The sequence below is a fragment of the Mizuhopecten yessoensis genome, unplaced genomic scaffold (genome assembly GCF_002113885.1).
Source record: "Mizuhopecten yessoensis strain PY_sf001 unplaced genomic scaffold, ASM211388v2 scaffold6863, whole genome shotgun sequence".
Lineage (NCBI taxonomy): Eukaryota > Metazoa > Mollusca > Bivalvia > Pectinida > Pectinidae > Mizuhopecten > Mizuhopecten yessoensis.
In genome coordinates this window covers 687,515-713,676 of record NW_018406762.1, presented here as the reverse complement: position 1 = coordinate 713,676, position 26,162 = coordinate 687,515, and the positions used below count along the sequence as shown (strand labels likewise).

Below are 26,162 nucleotides of genomic sequence, written 5' to 3'. Positions count from 1 at the left end.
GTCTCCAAGGTTGTGACTATGAAGTCACAATTATAATGATTAGTTGGAGACAGCTGGTTGATTCAGAAATAAACCCTAAACATGAAGGATCATGATGGAATACAGTCCTTGTCTTGTAAACCAAAAGACTAATCTTGTTGAAATTTGACATGGTAATACACTTTGATACATAGATACATATGTAGATGTTCAAGTAGTGTTTAAACATTTCTAAAATCAAGATCACTGTTACTTAAAAGAAAATACCCTGGGGGAGGCGGTATGGGCTTGGTCAGGCACATAGCGGGCCCTTGCTGATCTGTCAGGACTCTAGTGTCTTTGCAAAAAAAACCTTCAGAGAATGTAGACAATGTTTGAGATTTTAAACAGTTTGTCTGTATATAAATACATAGTGCATTGACATTAAACTAGGTCACCACACTGGTATCTATTTCTAAATCAAATTTGTTGTTATTTAGATAAACAGATAACTAAGTGTCTGTACTGATACCTGATACACTGTGTTTATAACCTATATCATCAGGCATGTTTTCTACTTCCTTAATTACAGATCAGAGTACAGTTCAAGTGGAGAGATGCGTTTGACAAAGAGTCCTTGTTTTCGGGGAAGAGAACTTTGGGTAAAGAAGATGAAATACGTTATAGTTTATATCAGTGATTTTTTGCCTATTTCACAGCTGAATACAGGTGGCTTTCCTCTAGCAAAAAAAGTGTTTTATTTTTCCAAAATGAAGAAAAATTAGTACACTTTCCCCAATTTCAGTAATACTTGTGCATTTTCCTAATTCTTGTGAGAACAGATTGTTGTGAAATTTAGGTAGAAAAATACAATGTGTATATGTTATAACTTATCACTCATAATATGAAATTATCATCATCATCAGCAGACGGAAACGACAGACTACCTGTCAGTAATAAGTAGTCTGTCCTTTCTGTCTGCTGATGATAATTTTTCATGCTACAGGGGAGGGGGGGGGGGGGCGAGTTTGATGACAAGGTACCTTACATACTTGTTACATGTCTTTAGTTGAAAAAAATTCAAACTAATGCAACATTATTCCTAAATAACAAATTATTAATTCAGAAAAAGGTCCCCATTAATACTTTGTTTTAGCCCAATATGTAGGACTTTTCCTAGCTACCTATAACTGAAATTAATATGACCTGAACTTTTTCTAATTTAATGTGTTAGTAAACCTGAGAAACCTGGCTTCACCTCACTGAAGCATGTTCAAATTTGATCTTTGTACATTTTCTTTGCTAAGTTTTGTAGAAAAGTCATTATTTAAATGTTGTGGCTGTTTCTTTTTCAGTTTTATAGCATTTAAACATATGTCCTTGAATTTCCTGTTTTAGCGATAGCATCAGGCAACTACGAGAAGGTGTGTATGCTGTTTAACATTGCCGCATTACAGACTCAGATCGCGGAAGTACAGAACCACGATAGTGACGAGGGGCTCAAAACATCCGCCAAATATTTCCAGGTTAGCCAGATAAAGTAATTCTTAAAATGGTCAACGCTTGTCTGGATGATGGAGTAAATGATTGTGTTCAGTACTAGTGAGGCATACATTTTGTTTCATACAAATTTTGCATTAAAGAAGACATCTGTTTGTTCATAATTCTAAACAAATATCAGTCAGGTCAAGAATAGTTAATTGTAATTAATCTGTAAGATAGTCCAAATTCTGTGTTCAGTTCATTTGCAGACATTACAGTTTTGATGCAAAATATAATGTATATACAAAGAATTTCAGGGGGTATATCTTAAAACATATGTATTTGTGTTTTATAATCAAATGAATTGAAATCAGAAATAAAAAAATAAAAATAGAAAGTAATCTTGGCTTGACTCTGAAACGTACAGTGTAACATCTTAAATATGACTTTGCCTGAAAGCATTGAATAAGGATGGTTTGAGTTTGACCTTGATCTTTATGACCTTGACCTTGCAGCAAGCGGCTGGTATCTATGGTCACATGAAGGATGTGGTGTTGTCCCATGTACAGCAGGATCCGACCCCTGACCTCAACCCAGACGCGCTCAATGCCCTGGTTGCCCTCATGTTGGCGCAGGCACAGGAGGCGATCTACAGGAAAGCTGCATCAGGTGTGTTATCTGTGTCTATAAATCTCTTCAGGGTGTTATAATCATGAAAAAATAAATCAAACAACTGGATTACATAAAAAAAAGATAAGAAAAATATAATCAAAACATTGAGCATTGAATTGAAATGCATGTTCAGTAAACAGATATATTTCAATTCAGCTTGGAAAATGTTTTATGCTGGTGTAATTTTCACATTATCAAACTTTTTTTTTTAAACACCCAAACAGCATGATAATAAAAAATAACCACTGTTTGTAAATTTCCATGTTTATAGCATAAGTTTGGGCAGTGATTGAGTTTCTAGGTATTAAAGATAAAGTTCCCAAATTAAAATGATATTAACCAAGCTCAAGAGTTAACTAATTCAACTGCATGGCTTTAACTTTTTCACCCCTAAAGTGACAATTTAACTCTTCTAATTCAAAGGTTGGAATAGTTCATCATGAAATTTCAGGGGTGAATGAGTTTCAGATATATTCGCAATCAGGGGTTCACTAGCCCGATGCCCGGGGCTATCAGATTTTCAGCTTTTGAAATTTAGAGGCTTACTAGCCTAGGGCTAGTGACTTTTTTTAGGATATCATAACTAACAAAAATGCTTCTGTTCGATTCTATCATCCTGAGGGTTGCCATTCAACATTTTAACCTATACATTCCTGGTAATTTTCACTATAATATCTATCAGAACACATGTTCTGTTGCCGTTCACATGTGTGCTATTATGTGATAGTAGGCACTGCTAACAACTTAAACAGCATTGAAAGTCTATACTAACCACCAAATTTGCCCTCTTTGTTGCAAATCATTCTTTTACTTATCTCTCCAAAAGTCGCAAGTCCACCATTTTTGTTTTTTATGCTTTCTAATACTGAAATCGGTATCTGATTATCAGGAATAGTTTAATAAATATTTTTGCTGAAAAAATATATTCTAAGGCATTCAATTAAATATTAATGATAATTTTTTTTTATTTTTTTTTAAGGAATGAGAATGATCGTGTGATCATGTTGTCAGCTTGATCCATTTTGTATTTGTCCGGCTAGCAGAATTTTATTTCGGGCTAGTGCATTTACACCCCTGGCAATGCATTAATCGTTGTTTGTTTGTGTTGATATGAAATAGAATTCAGCCTATAAGCAGCAATTATCAAAAAAAAAAAATGACTTATTTGAAATTCACTGTCTAGCTTCTGACTTTATTCTTTCATTTTTAGGTCACCTGAGCTTTAGCTCAAGTGACCTATTGCTATCCGTTTTCGTCCGTCGTCGTCCGTCGTCCGTCGTCCGTCGTCCGTTAACATTTTACATTTCAAACTTAAAGTCAAGTTCTGCTGGGCCGATTGAACTGAAAGTTGGTAGGAATGATCGCCTCATGGTCCTGACAAAGTGTTGTTATTTTTCGGGTCGATCAGAAATCCAATATGGCCGCCACGGCCGCCATTTTGAAAACCTATTTCAAACTTAAAGTCAAGTTCTGCTGGACCGATTGAACTGAAAGTTGGTAGGAATGATCGCCTCATGGTCCTGACAAAGTGTTGTTATTTTTCGGGTCGATCAGAAATCCAATATGGCCGCCACGGCCGCCATTTTGAAAACCTATTTCAAACTTAAAGTCAAGTTCTGCTGGACCGATTGAACTGAAAGTTGGTAGGAATGATCGCCTCATGGTCCTGACAAAGTGTTGTTATTTTTCAGGTCAATCATAAATCCAATATGGCCGCCACGGCCACCATTTTGAAAACATATTTCAAACTTAAAGTCAAGTTCTGCTAGGCCGATTGAACTGAAACTTTGTAGGAATGATTGACTCATGGTCCTGACAAAGTGTTGTTATTTTTCAGGTCGATCAGAAATCCAATATGGCCACCACAGCTGCCATTTTGGTAAACTATTTCAAACTTAAAGTAAAGATCTACTTGGCCGATTGAACTGAAACTTTGTAGGAATGATCGAATCATGGTCCTGACAAAGTGTTGTTATTTTTCGGGTCAATCAGAAATACAATTTGGCTGCCATGGCCGCTATTTTGCTACTAAGTTCTAATAGGCCGATCTCACTTAAAATTGGTCTAGGAATGATCAGCTCATGGTCCTGACAAAGTTAAGTTAACATTATACTATTTTTTACTCAAATTGGTACATATTTCAACAACAAAAATAAATACTATAGACTCAGGTGACCGTTAAGGCCCATGGGCCTCTTGTTCAAGTTATTTTTGAAAGCATTCTTTGTTTCATCATTGGTATTTCTTTCTGACAAGTGAGTCCACGTTGGTATTTTTTTTGTCGCCTGCAATGCGAGACATATAGGAATTACTTTGTTAGTGTCGGCGGTTGCATCGTCCGAAACAAGGTTTCCTTGTGATAACTTGAGTTTCCTTAGGTTGCCAAATTGTCTTTAATTGCCAAATAAGGGCATTATGTATTAAATGCAAGAACTTTTTTTATTTTTTTAATCATTTCCTTTTTAATTTTGTACCGTAATGCTAGAAGCAATAATGTTCAAAATATATTACAGGTTTTTCTGTTGAGTTTTAACTTCCCATGTTTTGGTACATCACACTTGACATAGCAACGGTGTTCGTCGTTTTGCCGTCAATTTTCGCTTGTTTACGTGTTAACTCAAGCCAAACACATTTCTCACTAAAAGCGCTGAGCAGGCGACCCTTCCACTCCTGTGGAATCTTGTCTCTTAGAAAGGTTCTAAGTGTGTGCTGATATGTTTCAGACAAGATGAAGGAGTCTATGGTGGCTAAGATTGCGTTCCAGCTGTCGGACCTGTATGCTGATGCTATGAAGCTCATGCAGTTACAATCTCTACGAGAGCTCTGGCCCAAGGTAAGCTACCTCCCTTTAGCTCTGGCCCAAGGTAAGCTACCTCCCTTTAGCTCTGGCCCAAGATAAGCTACCTCCCTTTAGCTCTGGCCCAAGATAAGCTACCTCCCTTTAGCTCTGGCCCAAGGTAAGCTACCTCCCTTTAGCTCTGGCCCAAGATAAGCTACCTCCCTTTAGCTCTGGCCCAAGATAAGCTACCTCCCTTTAGCTCTGGCCCAAGATAAGCTACCTCCCTTTAGCTCTGGCCCAAGATAAGCTACCTCCCTTTAGCTCTGGCCCAAGATAAGCTACCTCCCTTTAGCTCTGGCCCAAGATAAGCTACCTCCCTTTAGCTCTGGCCCAAGGTAAGCTACCTCCCTTTAGCTCTGGCCCAAGGTAAGCTACCTCCCTTTAGCTCTGGCCCAAGATAAGCTACCTCCCTTTAGCTCTGGCCCAAGATAAGCTACCTCCCTTTAGCTCTGGCCCAAGATAAGCTACCTCCCTTTAGCTCTGGCCCAAGATAAGCTACCTCCCTTTAGCTCTGGCCCAAGATAAGCTACCTCCCTTTAGCTATGGCCCAAGATAAGCTACCTCCCTTTAGCTCTGGCCCAAGATAAGCTACCTCCCTTTAGCTCTGGCCCAAGGTAAGCTACCTCCCTTTAGCTCTGGCCCAAGATAAGCTACCTCCCTTTAGCTCTGGCCCAAGATAAGCTACCTCCCTTTAGCTCTGGCCCAAGATAAGCTACCTCCCTTTAGCTAACACAGAAAGACTCACTATGATCAGCTTTTTAGCCCACCATCATCTGATGGTGGGCTATTCAAATCACCCTGCGTCCGTGGTCCGTGGTCCGTGGTCTGTCCATAAACAATTCTTGTTATCGCTATTTCTCAAGAAGTACCAGAGGGATCTTTCTCAAATTTTATATGCAGGTTCCCCTTGGTCCTTAGCTGTGCAGGGCAACTTTTGAGACTGATCGGATAAACAACATGGCCGACAGGCAGCCATCTTGGATTTTGATAGTGAAAGTTTGTTATCGCTATTTCTCAAGAAGTACCAGAGGGATCTTTCTCAAATTTTATATGTAGGTTCCCCTTGGTCCTTAGCTGTGCAGGGCAACTTTTGAGATTGATCGGATAAACAACATGGCCGACAGGTAGCCATCTTGGATTTTGATAGTGTGGGTTTGTTACCGCTATTTCTCCGGAAGAACTAGAGGGATCTTTCTTAAATTTTATATGTAGGTTCCCCTTGGTCCTAGCTGTGCAGGGCAATTTTAGAGACTGATCGGATAAACAACATGGCCGACAGGCAGCCATCTTGGATTTTGATAGTGAAAGTTTGTTATCGCTATTTCTCGGGAAGTACGGGAGGGATCTTTCTCAAATTTTAAATGTAGGTTCCCCTTGATCCCTCGTTGTGTATGTTATATTTTGAGACTGATCATAAAAACAAAATGGATTAAAAGAAGAACTAAACAGATCTTTCTCATATTGCAATGATCGATTCTATTTCTTTCACATTAAGTACTGTACTAGTAAATATGTGAAATGACAAACTCACTTTGAAGGTTGGCTTTCATACACATCAGTATTAAGTTTAGATCAAAAGTTACCTCAAGGTGCATTTACTGTTAACATGACTCGATCAAACAGATTAGAGGAAAGAAGAGAAAAGATCGAACTAACAAAGAACTGATGAAGACGGTACAAAGGTGGGCACCAAGATCCCTCTGGGACCTCTTGTTTGAAGTAAAAATCAAATGATCTAGAAAAATCATTTTAAAGGATTATTTATGTGTTAATGATGGATTTTGTTTTAAGTCATTCGTTGTATAGATAGCCTTCTGGATGGACTGAAGTAAGTGTACATAAAAATTCCTTAATTTGATATATAACGCAAAATTATGGCCAAGTTTCATCTGAGAGTATGAATGTCATCTCAAACTTGTGTTAAGTCAAATTGTCATGTGTATCTGTCCTGTGGTATTTCATTGGTGGCAGACATTTCAGTATCTGTCCTGTGGTATGCCATTGGTGGCAGACACTTCTGTATCTGTCCTGTGGGATGTCATTGATGGAAGACATGTCAGTATCTTTCCTGTGGTCTGTCATTGGTGCCAGACCTTTCAGTATCTGTCCTTTGGTATGTCATTGGTGCCAGGATTTTCAGTATCTGTCCTTTGGTATGTCATTGGTGGCAGTCATTTCAGTATCTGTGCTGTGGTATGTCATTGATTGCAGACATTTCAGTATATGTCCTGTGGTATGTAATTGGTGGCAGAAATTTCAGTATCTGTCCTTTGGTATGTCATTGGTGGGACGCATTTTAGTATCTGTCCTGTGCTATGTCATTGGTGGCAGACCTTTCAGTATCTGTCCTGAGGTATGTCATTGGTGTCAGACATTTCAGTATGTGTCCTGTGGGATGTCATTGATGGCAGACATTTCAGGATCTGTTCTGGGGTATGTAATTGGTGGCAGACATTCAGTAAGTTGTAGGGTAGATTGCTGTCATAGCTGTATGTAGTATTCATGTACCAAGTAGATAGAACAAATTGGTATAAAAATTTAACAATTTTTGTTTCTGCATTGTTCAAATCAGTGTATAAAATTTCATATTTTATGAATGTACTACACAAATATTGTTTCTATCCAGTAAACATTCTGACCACACAAATATTGTTCCTATCCTGTAAACAGACTGACCACACAAATACTGCTACTTTCCAGTAAACAGTCTGACCAAACAAATATTGTTACTGTTCTATAAACAGTCTGACCACACAAATATTGTTACTGTTCTATAAACAGTCTGACCAAACAAATATTGTTACTATCCTGTAAACAGACTGACCACACAAATACTGTTTCTATCCTGTAAACATTCTGACCACACAAATATTGTTACTGTCCTGTAAACAGTCTGACCAAACAAATATTGTTACTATCCTGTAAACTGTCTGACCACACAAATATTGTTCCTATCCTGTAAACAGACTGACCACACAAATACTGTTTCTATCCTGTAAACATTCTGACCACACAAATACCGCTACTGTCCAGTAAACGGTCTGACCACACAAATATTGTTCCTATCCTGTAAACAGACTGACCACACAAATACCGCTACTGTCCAGTAAACGGTCTGACCACACAAATATTGTTCCTATCCTGTAAACAGTCCGACCACACAAATATTGTTCCTATCCTGTAAACAGTCCGACCACACAAATATTGTTCCTATCCTGTAAACAGACTGACCACACAAATATTGTTCCTATCCTGTAAACAGACTGACCACACAAATACTGTTTCTATCCTGTAAACATTCTGACCACACAAATACCGCTACTGTCCAGTAAACAGTCTGACCACACAAACATTATTACTATCCTGTAAACTGTCTGACCACACAAACACTATTACTATCCCGTAAACTGTCTGACCACACAAATATTGTTACTATCCTGTAATCAAATTGTCATGTGTATCTGTCCTATGGTATGTCATTGATGGCAGACATTTCAGTCTCTGTCCTGTGGTATTTCATTGGTGGCAGACCTTTCAGTATCTGTCCTATGGTATGTCATTGATGGCAGACATTTCTGTATCTGTCCTGTGGTATGTCATTGGTGGCAGACATTCAGTAAGTTGTAGTGTAGATTGCTGTCATAGCTGTATGTAGTATTCATGTACCAAGTAGATAGAACAAATTGGTATAAAAATTTAACAATTTTTGTTTCTGCATTGTTCAAATCAGTGGATAAAATTTCATATTTTATGAATGTACTACACAAATATTGTTTCTATCCAGTAAACAGTCTGACCACACAAATACTGCTACTGTCCAGTAAACGGTCTGACCACACAAATACTGTTTCTATCCTGTAAACAGTCTGACCACACAAATACTGCTACTGTCCAGTAAACGGTCTGACCACACAAATACTGTTACTATCCTGTAAACAGTCTGACCACACAAATACTGCTACTGTCCAGTAAACAGTCTGATCACCCAAATATTGTTACTATCCTGTAAACAGTCTGACCACACAAATATTGTTACTGTCCAGTAAACAGTCTGATCACCCAAATATTGTTACTATCCTGTAAACAGTCTGACCACACAAACATTGTTACTGTCCTATAAACAGTCTGACCACACAAACATTATTACTATCCTGTAAACTGTCTGACCACACAAATACTGTTACTATCCTGTAAACAGTCTGATCACACAAATATTGTTACTATCCTGTAAACAGTCTGACCACACAAATATTGTTACTATCCTGTAAACAGTCTGACCACACAAATATTGTTACTATCCTGTAAACAGTCTGACCACACAAATATTGTTACTATCCTGTAAACAGTCTGACCACACAAATATTGTTACTATCCTGTAAACAGTCTGACCACACAAATATTGTTACTATCCTGTAAACAGTCTGACCACACAAATATTGTTACTATCCTGTAAACAGTCTGACCACACAAATATTGTTACTATCCTGTAAACAGTCTGACCACACAAATATTGTTACTATCCTGTAAACAGTCTGACCACACAAATATTGTTACTATCCTGTAAACAGTCTGACCACACAAATATTGTTACTATCCTGTAAACAGTCTGACCACACAAATATTGTTACTATCCTGTAAACAGTCTGACCACACAAATATTGTTACTGTCCAGTAAACAGTCTGACCACACAAATATTGTTACTATCCTGTAAACAGTCTGACCACACAAATATTGTTACTATCCTGTAAACAGTCTGACCACACAAATATTGTTACTATCCTGTAAACAGTCTGACCACACAAATATTGTTACTATCCTGTAAACAGTCTGACCACACAAATATTGTTACTATCCTGTAAACAGTCTGACCACACAAATATTGTTACTATCCTGTAAACAGTCTGACCACACAAATATTGTTACTATCCTGTAAACAGTCTGACCACACAAATATTGTTACTATCCTGTAAACAGTCTGACCACACAAATATTGTTACTATCCTGTAAACAGTCTGACCACACAAATATTGTTACTATCCTGTAAACAGTCTGACCACACAAATATTGTTACTATCCTGTAAACGGTCTGATCACACACATATTGTTACTGTCCTATAAACAGTCTGACCACACAAACATTGTTACTATCCTATAAACAGTCTGACCACACAAACATTGTTACTATCCTGTAAACGGTCTGACAACACAAATACTGTTACTATCCCATAAACAATCTGACCACACAAACATTATTACTTTATTGTAAACAGTCTGTAATTGTTCGACCTAGTGGACATATGACAGTGTACCTGTAACAGCTAAAGACTTGTTGTAATTTGATTTTGGCTACAAGTGTCACTCTTTATGAGATCATATCTGTTGGTTTTGTAGGAATGGGTAGCGACAGCTGTGATGAAGCAGGCAGCTTTCCACGGGATGGCTGAGTATTTCCAGAGCTGTGTGTCTGCCGAGAAGAAGTGTTACGGTGAACAGATCAGCAGGTTACAGGTGAGTGAAGTGGTGAAACAGACCGGAAGTTAGTATAATTTGTATTCAGTCCAATCACACAGTCCACTGGATTACCATATATAAGTAAGACTTGAGTTTTGATGTTTTTTGTTTTGTTTTACAGCATGCTAATGAATTGTTGTGTGCGTCCCAGACAAGAGGTGGGAGTGCATTCTGTTTTAAGAATGAGCTGGCGCGAGTCAACCGTGACCTGCAGGCAGCAAAGAAAGACAATGACTTTATTTATCACGACAAGGTCCCGGACGCGAAATCTCTGCCGAGCTGCGGCAAGGCAGTTATTGCAAAGTCGATCCCATTCTCAAACAAACCAATGAGTGAACGATTTACTGGTAACTCTTTTGAATTTTATCACAATTTCTGTCGGTAATTATTGGGGACAAGTAAATTTAATAACAATATCTGTGAGTACACTTGTAATTGTAAATTTCAAACAAATTCTATTACGATTCCTTTAAGTTGTTATAAGTTATCAGTACATATTAATGTTATCTTTTCAATATAAACATGGCCAAAATAATTGTTACATTTCTGAAGCAGTGATGACATTGTCATTTTTTGGAGGTCAAAAGATCCTCTAAAGGGTCTATTGAAAGCCCTGAATAGTGCTACTTTTGTTGGAAATTATTGTGATGGGTTATATCGGACATAGCTGAAGTCTTACAAATTTTGTCACAGATCTTACAATGGCATTTTATTTCCAACCAATAGATCTGTTCAGTAAACTGGTACCTATACCTGTTTTCGAAGCCATGACAGCGTTTGATAACAGGAAGGGACAGATAGTCAATACCGAGATTGGCAGGTTACGGGAAAGCACACAGCTCATGAACAGGTAGGCATGTGGTCAAGTGTGTTTTTTCTTATAACAAAAGGTAGCTAATACTTAGCTGCAGTGACTGTAATTTACAAGTACAATAATGTATAAAGATGTTCTAGATCTGATCAGATCACCATATTTATGACAATGTTTAATTCATATCTTTAATAAGATTCATCGCTATGTCATATCAAAGATTGACTTCAAACACAAACAATGTATGTATTAAACGTGTCACAACGTTTCAAGACTGACTGTTCCTTTTGTCAAGCTATGGCTGAATGAGGGATTTGTACTGTTTACCTCTACCAGGGTGTGACGAAACTGTATATTTCTTATGGCACTTAACCCGGGATGATTCGCAATGTATCAAATAGGTCTACACCCTACCAGTAACCTATTCGATAGAGTGTGTATATAATATTAAACTCGATATGACACACTCCTGTCATACAACTTGTTTAAACATCACACAATATTACAGTATCCTGGCCTCCTTAAACCTGCCCGCTGCCATTGAGGACCTGTCTGGAAACAAAGTGCCGCAGTCTGTCCTAGAAAAGGCGGCCAAGATAAAGCAGGAGGGAGGCATGCAGTATATCGACAAACTGATGAGGGACCTCCCCGAACTCTTACAGCGTAACCGGGAAATCTTGGATGAGGTAAAACAGATACACATTCCTGATTTCTTACAGCATACCCGAGAAATCTTGATCTAGGAAAAAAGACAGATGAAATATATTTTAAATTCCATTTTTAAATGTTTTAATTCGGTGATTTGATCTGAGAATAATGCATGACTGACCAGTTCCTGCCAAAAAGGCAGTTCTAGTTGAACTAAGAACTACATGTACAGCGTTTTGTATCCCACATGATCACATTGGTGTGAGACAGGGTCTGTATTGTTATAGTTTAAATATCAGTATACATGTAATAGGACTTATAACAAAGTTGTGTACTATATGTCAGGGTTTACACAAAAAAACAGTTGTCTTTTCTGACTTGGTAAGTTGGAACATTTCACCTATCATATTAGCTGTTAAAAATATTTGACTGGCTTTGACCAATCACATAAGTTGTTGCGTTTATTTGTTGACAGGGGTAGACCAATCACATAAGCTCACCCTGCTGTTACATCTATTTGTGGACAGTCTTTGACCAATCATATTATGTATTGAGTTTATTTGTAACGAGGCTGCATGTGGGTTAGACTTTCACTCTGTCACAGTAATTGTGACATTTGTTTTAATGAGACTATTTAGGAGTTGAATCTCTTGGCCAAAATGTTATCCTAACTTATTCACTTTCTAGCCAATCAGAAGAGTCTGTTACATTTGCTTGTTGGCAGGCCACACGAGAGTTGGATGAGGAAGAAACATCAGACAACAAGTTGCGTGAACAATTCAAGGAGCGTTGGTCTCGGACGCCGTCAGACAAGCTGACCAAGACGCTCAAGGAGGAGTGCACAAAATACAAGAGTATCCTGGACGCGGCCATCGGGGCTGACCGAGTAGTGCAGGAGAAATATGCCAAGCACAAAGAGGCCATAGCTATACTCTCCAAACCACAGGTAAAGTGCAGTAATCTGATTTGGTGGGTATTATAAGTCAGGATGTCCTCCCTTCCATACAAGCATACCCTCAGACATTGTAAACCAATTAAACAAATGACAAAAATCTGTTCCAACGATGAGTTTGACCTCTGGTTTCATCAGATTCCCTGTCAAGTGTTGAGAAAGATGCAGTAGTGGTTTTGTCTTCGAAAATGATGGATTTCACCAATAACTCTGCATTTCTGTTAATTTATTAATCTAACTGCATACAATCATATCCACTGACGATTTTGTCGACCAATGTGTATATTTCTGTAAATGATGTCCTTCAGGCTGAACTGGAACAGTCCATTCCATCCTCTGGCGGGGGCAGTGGTCAGCAGAGCAGCCCAGCAGTCAGCAGTCTGCGACAAATGATGGAGGAAGTGGCCACCATTAAGGCTGAGCGCGATGTCATAGAGTCTGAAATTAAGGACTCTACATTTGACATGAGTAAGATTGGCAGAGAATTGATTTCTGACATGTTGGCATTTTGTCACTAACAGCATTTCAATGCTAATGTGACCTTTGACCTGAACTGGGCTTGAGAATCTGTGTGACAATTTGTGACCTTTGAACCTGAGAATACTGCAGTTGAGTTCGTATTTCAGGGTCCAAAATGTCCACACAAAAATCACTTGCTGTTTATAGGTCAACCACAGGGCAAATGGCGAATTCATGTCTTATCTTATAATTTCTACTTTTATCTACATGTTCTTTTTGATGTGTCTCCAACAAGTTTCCGATAAGCTGGCTGAAAGAATAATGTGAATGGGATCGGGTGTCATGCCCCAATGTCCAGGATGTGACATTTTGGTGAGACAGCTCTATGAAAGGTCCCTTGAGCTTTCGTCTATTATGTGGATGTTATTCCACCAACAAGCAAAAATAGGAAGTTATTCTTACTAACGATTGTCAATCAATTACAATGTATACAGTTGTATGGGTTATAAGGTGAAGTTCCCGAAATTAAGATTGTGACAATGGGAAATCTAAACTTAAAGAGAGTGTTTTTTCTCATTTTTCGATTACTGTGTTGTAGCGAGTAAGTTCATGGCGGCCATGGCGTCTGATGGTTTGGTTAACGAGGAAACACTATCTATGTCTGAGCTGGACCGAACGTACGGCCCACTTCGTGAACAGGTCAACAACAGCGTCCAAAGTCAAGAATTTCTCATGGGCAAAATTCAGGTTTGTTTCCACCTTAGTTTAAGCAAAGCCTTAGTATTTACCATTTTAGTTCAGAAAAACAATGCAGGTTTATACCAATTGAAGTGATATCCTCTACACATGCCTGTGATTGGTAACTGTGTTTACATATGACAAAGGTTCGAAATGCATGGGTTTCATCTGGGGTTGTCAACGGTTAGCTGGTTACTGAGTTGAAAAACAGCGAACCGGTTACCAAAATCAATAACCGAATAGTCTGACATTATACCTATATTTTCTCTATCAGTGATTTTTTTGGCAATAAGAACAGCACTCGGCTGACCCGTTACTAGGGTATTCTTTTGTTTTGTTGTTGATGGTAAGGATTGCCAAAGAGATGCCGGCCACACAATAAAAAGCCTGAACAGATTGCAAAGCTATGAAATGTCAACTTTGCAAAGAAAACACTCACTTTTAAGGGTGAGACATAAAACAATCTATACGAGTACCTAATGGAATGGTATCAGTGAAGTGTTGAGAACTTGAAATACGTGAGTTTACTATCGTGAAAAAATAATAAATTAATTTTGAATGGAAAATTTACTTAACATATAAAAAAAGTATTGTTGTTTATGTTTGTTTAACGTCTGACCTATTAACCGGTTACTTGTTCGGAATTGTTTTCAAGTAACCGGAATTTGTCCTTTTTAGCTCGCCTGTTCAAAGAACAGAGAGCTATTATAGCGCTACCCCTGGCGTGAGCGTGAACGTCAACCTAAATATTTAGAAGCTTGTCATTCATTAAATATGTGTACTAAGATGCTGATATTTGGCATGGAGGTTCCTTTGGGGTATAATATTGAGGAAGTGAAGTGAAAATTACAAAATAATTTCACAAATTTTGAGATTTTTTTTTACCTGTTTTGTACTTATTTTAAGCACATCTATATTAAAGTTTTACCTGCAAGTTATTTAGACGCTTGTCATTCATTAAATTTGTGTACTAGGATGCTGATATTTGGCATTGAGGTCCCTGTGAGGTATATATACTATTTATGTAGTGAAGTTAAAATTTATAAATAATTTCACAAATTTTTGAAATTTTCCACCTGTTTTGTACTTAACTTTTTTGAAGCACATCAGAGTTAAAGTTTTAACTGCAAGTTATTTAGAAGCTTGTCGGTCATTAAATATGTGAACTAGGATGCTGATATTTTGCATACAGGTTCCTGTGGGGTAAAATATTGATGAAGTGAAGTTAAAATTAAACAATAAATTCAAATGTTTTAAACTTTACATTTTTTACAATCATATTTTTCAATACAATAAAATTTTAAACATGCGAGAATTTGGTGGCTTTGACACCATCTCTGGCTGACATCTCTAGTTACTGATAGAGATAAAAAATCTGCTCTATACCCCGTGGAATACAAGAAGATATGGGAATCGAGAGTGAACGATTTGGACCTATTCACCACATACCCTAGGTGGTATTTCACCATCAACAGTCCAAGATATTGCACATTTCAAGCCGAGACCTTTTGTGTGTTTTAGAATGCCAACACCCAGTTTTGTCATGAGAAGGCGTCTAGTCAGGGAGGGGCCCAGCGTGAGACTCTCCTCAAGGATCTTGCCTCTGGCTTCGACATGTACATGCAGCTCAAAGGCAACTTGGAGGAAGGCACAAAGGTACTCTCTATAGATAGATAGTAAACCCTCCTGATGTCTCGTTATGACGACATTGATATCGTGTGTAAGAGGCTCAGAGATGATGTGGGTGTAAGATGTAGGTCACATGTATTTAAATGTCTATTGTATACAGCTTTGATTGCACACATTACTACAGGTTTGTACAATCCCTCCCTCACTCAGTCCATCACGTGGTCTGTAGCATCTTTCATATACGGTCACACCTATAATTACCAGACTTTCGTGTGCAAGTACCTCTTGTGTTTGAAGTTTGGTTTTTGCAACACTATTTGCAGAGAATTGGCCCTTCCCTTTCTTAATTTTTCATCACTACATTTGATTATTATCTTGTACAATTTGTTACCTAATTAATTTGTATAGGAATACCTCTATAGAAGACTGAATGTGGTATGTTGAAATAAGGTCTCCTGTCACACTATAATAGTATTAATCGAGTTATAGCCCATTTTGCTGTTTGTAAATTTGTCTAATGCATAACTCTTAAGTCATATTCTACATCACGGAAAATTGCCAATTTTTGTATGCGCGTACCTACAAGTTACAAGAAACTTTATTTTTTGTCGTATGTGTGTAACTTGAAACATTAGCTCTGAAGAGCTATTCTTACCTATGGGGATGGTTGAGTGTCACATACAGAAATCTTGTCTTGCCTCTTGTACTCCTCTTGATATAGAGTTATTGGCTCATTGAATTGTTCATACCAAAGTTAGTCCAAAGATGGCAGACCATAGATTGCTGACAATATTTCACCTTGTTTTTGGTTTGTATGTGGAAATACTTATTTGTGTTGGGTTGACTGTTTTGAGGTAATAGGTTAGATAGGGTTACTGGACTGGTCATGTTAGCTGTTGTGTTATCTCACTGCGATAATCACCGAGTTGACACTTCTATGAAAAATAACCTGGTGTATATTATTTTCAAATCAAACATCTTACAAATAATAATCCAAGAAGATTGTGCATTCATTACTAAATATTATACACAGTAAATCAATAAGAACCAAGTAGTTCTTAAACTGTACATAGATGATGCTGTCATAATCACTCTATCCCACTATTATTCCTGATTAAAAAAATAGAAATGTTGAAATTGTTGTTTTTCTCACCCGCAGTTTTACAATGATCTAACTCCACTTCTGGTGAAACTCCAAAGTAAGATTCACGACTTCTGTTTCGCGCGAAAGACAGAGAAGGAGGAATTAATGGCAGACTTACAGAGGTCCATCGTCAAACAGCCTACTGCTGCTGCCCCCGCCGCTCCAAGCTACCAACAGCCAACCAGTACAGGTACGACTTCACACCCATTTACCAGTACAGGCACGACTTCATAGCCATTTACCAGTACAGGTACTACTTCACAGACATTTACCAGTACAGTTACGACTTCACAGACATTTACCAGTTCAGGTACGACTTAACAGACAATTACCAGTACAGGGACGACTTCACACCCATTTACCAGTACAGGTGCGACTTCACAGACAATTACCAGTACAGGTACGACTTCACAGACATCTACCAGTTCAGGTACGACTTAACAGACAATTACCAGTACAGGTACGACTTCACAGACATCTACCAGTTCAGGTACGACTTAACAGACAATTACCAGTACAGGGACGACTTCACACCCATTTACCAGTACACGTACGACTTCACACCCATTTACCAGCACAGGTACGACTTCACAGACATTTACAAGTACAGGTACGACTTCACAGACATCTACCAGTTCAGGTACGACTTAACAGACAATTACCAGTACAGGTACGACTTCACACACAACCAGCACAGGCAAGACTTCACCCCCATTTACCAGTACAGGTACGACTTAACAAACATTTACCAGTACAGGTACGACTTAACAAACATTTACCAGTACAGGTACGACTTCACTCCCAACCAGTACAGTTACGACTTCACACCCATTTACCAGTACACGTACGACTTCACACCCATTTACCAGTACACGTACGACTTCACACCCATTTACCAGCACAGGTACGACTTCACAGACATTTACAAGTACAGGTACGACTTCACAGACATCTACCAGTTCAGGTACGACTTAACAGACAATTACCAGTACAGGTACGACTTCACACCCAACCAGTTCAGTTACGACTTTACACCCATTTACCCGTACAGGTACGACTTCACAGACATTTACAAGTACAGGTACGACTTCACAGACATCTACCAGTTCAGGTACGACTTAACAGACAATTACCAGTACAGGGACGACTTCACACCCATTTACCAGTACAGGCACGACTTCATAGCCATTTACCAGTACAGGTACGACTTAACAAACATTTACCAGTACAGGTACGACTTAACAAACATTTACCAGTACAGGTACGACTTCACTCCCAACCAGTACAGTTACGACTTCACACCCATTTACCAGTACAGGCACGACTTCATAGCCATTTACCAGTACAGGTACGACTCCACACCCATTTACCAGTACAGGTACGACTTAACAAACATTTACCAGTACAGGTACGACTTCACACCCAACCAGCACAGGTACGACTTCCCACCCATCTACCAGTACAGGTACGACTTCACACACAACCAGCACAGGCAAGACTTCACCCCCATTTACCAGTACAGGTACGACTTCACGCCCATTTACCAGTACAGGTACGACTTCATAGCCATTTACCAGTACAGGTACGACTCCACACCCATTTACCAGTACAGGTACGACTTAACAAACATTTACCAGTACAGGTACGACTTAACAAACATTTACCAGTACAGGTACGACTTAACAAACATTTACCAGTACAGGTACGACTTCATAGCCATTTACCAGTACAGGTACGACTTCACAGACATTTACCAGTACAGGTACGACTTCACAGACATTTACCAGTAGTCACACCCAGTCAGTCTGTAGAGAAACTTTCAGAATTTGTTATCATCTTACTGTAGTTATACTGACAAGCTTTCAGATTAGCAGTGCTCTATCTTCTCTGTTGAAACATTGACAGATCCAGCATATTTTTTTGAAGGATTATTGTCTGATATGGTTAGTATCACAGCTCTTTGACAATTCTTTGAAAACATTTTTCTGTTAAATATCTGGACCACAGGAATAGTATAATGCAATTGATAAGCTATAATCAATATTGATATATTTAATATTCTGTCTTCAGGTAAATGAAAACTTCAAAACTGAAATAGATCTGTTCCAAATGATTAGAAACTATGGAAGTGTTTTCTTTTAGTTTTCTAAAAGTTTTGGCTGCATATTCTTGAAATAGTTCCAAAACTCAAACTTGAGTTAAATGATCAAATTATAACTTTCCTGTAAACTCTGCCAGAGCTTGTGCTGGCATTGAATTTTGTGTAATAAACATTTAAAATATGAACAGTACTCCACTACAAAGCTTGGTAAAGTACTCCCAAAATCTTGAAGTGATATGAAATTGTAAATAGTATCCATTCGCTTTCTAACTTTAACTAGGACTCAGACTATTTAAAGAAAAAAAAAAAAAAAGGATATTGAGATAAAAATATGAATCACCCAGAAACAACTTGTGTACTACTGGGTACAGCATAAGGTTTACTTATTGATACATGTACCAAACATACTGTTTTAACGATGCATTTGTGTCTAGTTTCTCCCTGAGCCCACTTGATTTGATATCCTAATTTTTGGGATCGTGAACAGATATCCAAACACTTACCTCAGCTTTCCTTTATTGCCGAGTTCTGCTTTCGGTTGTTGGTGCTGATAGGGGTAGTTCAGTCCATTCCAAGGGTCTGATGTAAAAACAGTCACGTATTAGCCTCTAAATATCAAGTGTAGGTCATTATATTTTCAGTAAAATTGATTTTAGTTTGTTTTTACGTTAAGAGCATTTTCAACAAAACAGGAGCGAGGATATATGGATATTATAATTCAAACATAATGTATTTAAAGTAAAACTTGTTTTGAGATTTTAACTGGAATGACTGGGCAAGCGTAAAATGAGTGACAAAGTCCTGTTGAATAATGTGTTGTATTGATATGTCTGATGTAGCCCTGATCCTCTATCATTTTAGGGCCCAACGGAGGTAATGTTAAGCATGTTTGATGCTGTCATTGGTGTGCTGTGAAACGTTTTGCCAGAAATAATTTGTAGTAGTTATCAACAATTTTGAAAGCTAGCAATATTGAGCAACTAAGAAAACAGTCCCAATACTTCAGGGTTAATTTTGATCTTGAGCCTAACTTCTTTTTACGATATTTGCGGTCATGGTACTGTGGGATGTTTAAGGATCAGATACCATGAAATAAACTGTGATGATATTTAAAATAGAACTACATCAACAGGATAGAAGTAAGGTATCAGATTTGAAACACAGAAATTACCTTGAGTTGATACTTTTAACCTTTTTCACAGACAAGTGTACCTTTGTGATTGAGAAAAAACATCAGCATTTTCACATTGGGAAAAATATTCTTACATTCCTAAAACACACCAAAAGTAGCAATATAATATTTCAAGATTTTATATAAAAAAAAAAAATCCAAAGAATGTCATATTGTTGTAAGTTATTTAATACTGATACACAACATATATTTCACAATCTAGGGGACAGATTGTCAAATGTTAAAATTGTGATCAAACTTGGTTTCTAATGGCTTCACTTCGAAAACATGCATAACAATAACCTAGGATCAAACAGCTTTTCCATGACTGGCACAATAGAAATGGTGTCTGCCTCCTCAGTCATGCTTTTGTTTTGTTTTTCATTTTATGATTTGTTCTTCACTTCATTTTTCAATTCTCATTGGTGTTTTGTCATTTATTTACAGCAATAACAACACCCCATCCTAGAGCAGTGTGTGTGCTTCACAACTTTCTCACCGCTTCACACCTTGTACTGTTATAGGTCTATTGATAGTAGTCTTTTTCAATGTCGTCTCTTCAATAATCAGTAATGACTGTTAATGAAGAGGCAAGAAAGTTTTTTGAAATTGGCTTGATAATTGGCAAGGTGTAAAGATTGTGAGATTGTTATAGAATTTTGTTTTGTTTCTATAATCTATTAAACCTCTGACCTCACTTTGTGTTTTTCTTTCTCTCTTTTTTGACCAATCAGAAACGTCCACGAGTCGAGTTCCGCCCCCACGCCCTCCCCCTCCCTCGTTTTCATCGGCCCCGACACAGCCACCAGCCACAGCACCTATGGGTATGGTCACATGACACATTTCTCTACTTCCTGTGTGGTAAACCAATCAGGGCTCTATTGGTCTTACTCCCAATAACTTTACATAAAAGCATTCATCAGTTCAGCTGATCAACTTGTTTTGTACAGAAAGATCAGACGGTACTCAAACACTCATGCTAATAGGCCTATAGTCGAGACGTGACTTGGTATTCCTTCATTAACAGTGTGCAGTGTTTGTTTAATTGATTTGCTTTTGCTAGTATTAGTTAGATGTTAATAGTGACAATAGTCAACATATACTGGGATATGCTTAATCTGACTGGCTAATTTGTTTTCGTCTAAAAAGCTCAGGGGGGGAAAAAGATATTTTCAAAATTGTGGCCAGTCCAAACGCATTTTCCTGGTTTCTGAGTTTATTCTGGTGGGTGAAATGAGAGAAAAATACTCTTCATGCCCAAGGGTGTAGGAAAGGGAAATTCCACCCGAGGGGTTTTCAAATTTGGTAAAATCCAAGGCAAACTGTGTATGAAAGAGTCTTATAGTCTTTGTTTTACCTCTTTGTAAGAGTGGACTAAAAGACATCAAAAATCTGTTGATGAAGAAAAGAAATGAACATTTGTAAGAACATTAGAAGTCTTTTGTTCCAGTATGTTTTACTTAACTATATGTTTTCCTACAACACTATCTATCATTACATTGGAGAATGTTTTTAATGATGTAATACCGGGTAAGATGAGTTCTGTATCAAATGAACCGTTGTATTTGTCTTTTATATATGATTTTATACCTGCTGTGTTTTTGTCGCTTACATGAGCAACTATGTCTTACTAGGTACACAGCCAAGTGCTCCGTCAGCTCCGCCTGGCCAGCCTCCGTCACAAAACTACAGTAAGTACTTGTGGAGCTGAGGTCCAGTCTTCTAATGATAAATTTGATTATAAACCGTGTTCACTACAAACACACAGTGAAATCCTGTAACATTGCCATTACTGTGTCAACAGTCAACGAATTGTATCAACAATTATTTTAACCCTGTTTTGCCTTCTGTCATATTGAATTAATTTCTGAAGTCCCCTGTTGTATGTTATAAACCCTACTATACTTAGCTGATGTATATCTTCCCCCACAGCCCCAAGTTACCAACAGCCTTTTACCAGTACAGTAGTCTCATGCAGTAGGTCTGTAGAGATACCTTCAGAATTTTATACCATCTCGCTGTAGTTATACTGACAAGCTTTCAGCTTTGCGGTGCACTATCTTCTCTGTTGAAACATTGATAAATCCAGCATATTGAAGTCCCTAGTTGTTTGTTATAAACCCTACTATACTAAGCTGGTGTATGTCTCTTTTATATTTAGTCCACATTAATTGTGTCATTCCATCCAACAGATCAGCCTGGTGGTTGGGGTGCACCACTTTATGGTGGCGGCCAGCAGCAAGACTTAAGCAGATCTATGCCTGCTATGCCCTCTGGTTTCAACCCCTACAACCCTTATATGGGGCAGCAGTATCAACCGCCTCCATATTCTGGGCAACAACCACCACAATACCCTGGACAACAACAACAGTATCCAGGGCAACAACCACAACAATACCCTGGACAACAACAACAGTATCCAGGGCAACAGCCACAACAATACCCTGGACAACAACAACAGTATCCGGGGCAACAACAATACCCAGGACAACAACAATACCCTGGATACCCCAACCAACCGTCTGGTCAGCCGCCCTACCCACAGAACACCCAGTGGAGATAGGGACAGTGATGTGTGGACAGTATCTTAGCAGAACTGCTTATGTGATAGGTTGACTTTAAAAATAGAAACTTTTGCCTGATTTTTCACTTTATAGACTCTTTGACCATAAAGTTTAATTTAATGGACACATCACAGGAAAAAAGACTAGTGCTTTCTTGTGATAGATTGACTTGTGAAAAAGAAACTCTCAGCTGATTTTCTTCTGTTATAGTCCTTTGACATGGTATTTTTATTTAATGATTAGGTGATGAAGATCAGTGCGTTCATGTGAAAAGTTGACTAAACTCTCTACTGATTTATCTCCCTTCACATTTTTTTTTGTGAAGTTATCTCCCCTGCACAGAGTTATCTTGCATTGAATTCAGAATTTCTACAAAGAGCTTGTTATTTTTACAGTCGTAACTCATCACACCTTTACTGACTTTCACTAACAATACAGTGATTATCTTGTGATAAACTTGCAGGGTAAAATGATTAGTGAACTTATTCCTCAATGAGGAACTAGATAAATCTTGATACTGAACATGGGATCATGACCGGTGAAATATGGCATTTCACTATTTTGTTTTGACGTTACAGTAATACATCCCCCGAGTAAGCAACTTGTTTATGAGGTAAAAACCTCACATTGAGACATTTTTCTGTAGGAACATCCAATGACAATTTGAAATAAAATAAAAGGCTGTTTTTTTGTCAGAAAAAAAAATCATTTTTTCAGATGTTTTATGTTCCAGTGATTTAGATATTTACCGTGTCACATACCAGTCATTACAGTGACACTCTGTGCCATGTTAATGACAGTCAGACATTGATTTTAACAAACGCTGAAGGAAGTCATGCAGTTTTTTCCCCCTGAATAGTGTTTAAAATGTGATCAACAAACCATGCTTACCTTTACCAATTCTGATATAATAAACAGAGATAAAAAAAAATCAGTCTTTTACTGATTTCATCCTTTTCCAGAATTAGTAATCTGTATAGTCTGTTTTAATGTTTCCCATTGGAGGGATTCCAGGAGTCCATTTTCATCTTTGAATGAAGTTAAACTGATCAACAATTCCTAATTGAAGTAACACAGGATACACGTACGGTAGAATTTTGTTGACCTGTGCTCGCACATATGTTTTCCAGGAACAGTAACAATGTTTCCCCCTAGGGTGATTTTTTTTCGATATTGAGAAGTGATCAGAAAGTGCTATAGATTGTGTACTGGAATGAATACATACCGTACCTGTTTTATGTCTTGTGTTGTAGTAAAAGTTTACGTCTTTATGTGTGTCCACATCAATGATTTATTTCTCATTAATCAAGATTAAAGGGATATCAATTAAAGAGAATCATTCTCCAATTCTTTTATTTCATATATGACTCTCGATGTAATAGAATAATATGGAAATGGACATGCTTTACATTTTCAAATACATATTTCAGAAATGAAGATATGAAAGGGACAGAAAGGCACTACTGTTTAAGGGGAAATTTTCGACTTTTTCGCCCTCCCTAACGAGGGTAATTTATCATTACAGCGAACATTAGTATACAATATTATCAATGTAAACACGATAAAATGTGAAGGGCGAAATTAAAACTTGGCCAATATGGATTTCACCAGCGAAGGCCGAAAGTTTGACTAGGCGAAAATGTCCAAAATATACAGTATATAGACGATGAGGTCTAAAATAAATGTTTACATTTGTAAAGTTGGCCCCAGGAAAAGAACACTTATGGACGGTGAGGCCGTAAAAAGTGACTCCCTGTAGTCCTTCCCCTACATATATGTATTTCTGAAATAGTCCTTATATTTAATAACTTTTAGAATAGAAGTACTATGTATTCTGGCTGCAATGTATACAAATAAACAATGAATATGGAAATATAGTGTTGTGTTTCACACCAAGATTTTACGACCTAGAATTCCTAGGTACAGTGCTCCATTCAAAGTTGTACGTTCTTCATATATACATATCACTTTAATTATTTCATGTTGTGTTTGAATTGTAGTAAATCTGTCTTGCAAACAGATATATATCCTACTTTTTCGTCGATTTCGGTGGGCGAGACCCTACTTACTGTCACTTGTCTCATGGAAAAAATGTTTGGTGATTGCCCTGATCATTCAACAGAATCCATACAGTTGTTCCATAAAATTAATGAGTAAAAAAACAGAAAAGGAGAAGATAAATTTGAAAAACAATCTCCTTTTAATGTGTACACAATGCTTGCAAACATAATGACAAGGAAATTGATTTCTTGGTACAGAACTTAGAAATTTATAGAGGAAAGAATCAAACTTAAATGTCCAAGAATAGTTTAAATAGAAATAAATACATGTATACACTTTATTATTTTTCAAAAAATTATGAAGCAAGTTTTAATAACTTATGTTAACATCTAGGGAGTCTGGGTGTGAGAGAAACCAGAGTTCCCAGAGCAAACCGTAGTGGTCAGGCAGGTGACACAATACCTTTCCATGTGTAATCAGGGAGTCCAACCCTGTCCACTGTGCCCCTGACCACCCAAGTTAAATAAAAACTTTTGAGTGGTTTTACCGTGTTGTCACTAATCCTTGTACCATTGCTTAATAGTGTCTTAGTTATTCACATGACTATTGAATTCATGATCAGCTCTCCGGAAGTTAGCTCATTCACCCCTGAAAACACATTTGAACTCTTCCAATTTAAAGATTGGAATAGTAAATTATGAAATTGCAGGGGTGAGTAAGTTAAAAGTATATTTTTACAGAAAAAAAATCAAGACTTACACTACACGCATTACCCACAAATTTAACATTAACTCATTCACACCTGAAATTTCTTAATAAACTATACCAACCTTTGAATTGGAAGAGTTCAAATGTGTGTTCAGGGGTGAATGAGTCGAGCGTAATTTTGATAAAGCCTGATTGATTAGTAATTAAGTGTAATCAATTTGTAGTGTTTCTAGTTCGTGGTGGTTTCCTTTATCATAGATTGTTTATAGAATCAATATCATCTACATATCACACAACGCTGTAATGCATTGTGGTTTTTTTTCCATAACTAATAAACATCCGTTAAAAATGGTTGTTTACAAGGGAAGTATTAATCTTATTGTTTGAACCTCTAGTAGTATAGCACTAAATAACTTATAAGTAACTATCTATAATGTGACATATACAATACATTTACTTCAGCATTAAATCTCTTTTATCTGAATAAATTTTGTACAGTTGTCTGTAAAATAATATATTTCTCTCGTCACGCTGTAAGCTAGAAAAGCTAGTCACGAAAAAGGGAATCATATATAAAACTGAGAGGGCTAGCGTATAGCAAGAGGCTAAATCAAGTTGACTGGGATAGTACTTTAAAAGGTGGAGATTGAAACGGAAAGAAAAAGCCATTTGAAAGAGGGTAATGAAGCTGATGGTGATAGTCCTTGTAGAAAAGTGATCATTTAAAAAGAAGGGTTAGTCATTGAAAAAGTGTGAAGTAGCTGTAACGATCA

General features: G+C 37.6%; 1 protein-coding gene across 7 annotated transcripts in view; it reads left to right on the top strand.

The window, feature by feature from the left end:
• The window catches only part of LOC110452747 (programmed cell death 6-interacting protein-like), a 28,627-nt gene extending 2,754 nt beyond the window's left edge, over positions 1-25,873 (top strand). Inside the window, exons 3-19 of one of the 7 annotated variants that reach the window (XM_021501403.1) lie at positions 551-620; positions 1,357-1,484; positions 1,956-2,109; positions 4,836-4,945; positions 10,344-10,460; positions 10,585-10,810; positions 11,190-11,313; positions 11,783-11,960; positions 12,647-12,868; positions 13,183-13,342; positions 13,932-14,080; positions 15,593-15,727; positions 16,860-17,034; positions 19,807-19,818; positions 20,851-20,940; positions 21,751-21,807; positions 22,309-25,873. In XM_021501403.1, coding sequence (XP_021357078.1) covers positions 551-620; positions 1,357-1,484; positions 1,956-2,109; positions 4,836-4,945; positions 10,344-10,460; positions 10,585-10,810; positions 11,190-11,313; positions 11,783-11,960; positions 12,647-12,868; positions 13,183-13,342; positions 13,932-14,080; positions 15,593-15,727; positions 16,860-17,034; positions 19,807-19,818; positions 20,851-20,940; positions 21,751-21,807; positions 22,309-22,679 — 2,478 coding nt within the window. In that variant the 3' untranslated portion in view covers positions 22,680-25,873. Of the gene's footprint in view, positions 1-550; positions 621-1,356; positions 1,485-1,955; positions 2,110-4,835; positions 4,946-10,343; positions 10,461-10,584; positions 10,811-11,189; positions 11,314-11,782; positions 11,961-12,646; positions 12,869-13,182; positions 13,343-13,931; positions 14,081-15,592; positions 15,728-16,859; positions 17,065-19,806; positions 19,819-20,850; positions 20,941-21,750; positions 21,808-22,308 lie in introns of all 7 variants that reach the window. The other 6 variants (XM_021501399.1, XM_021501404.1, XM_021501406.1 and 3 more) reach the window with 6 other exon arrangements.
• Positions 25,874-26,162: the final 289 nt, after the last annotated feature.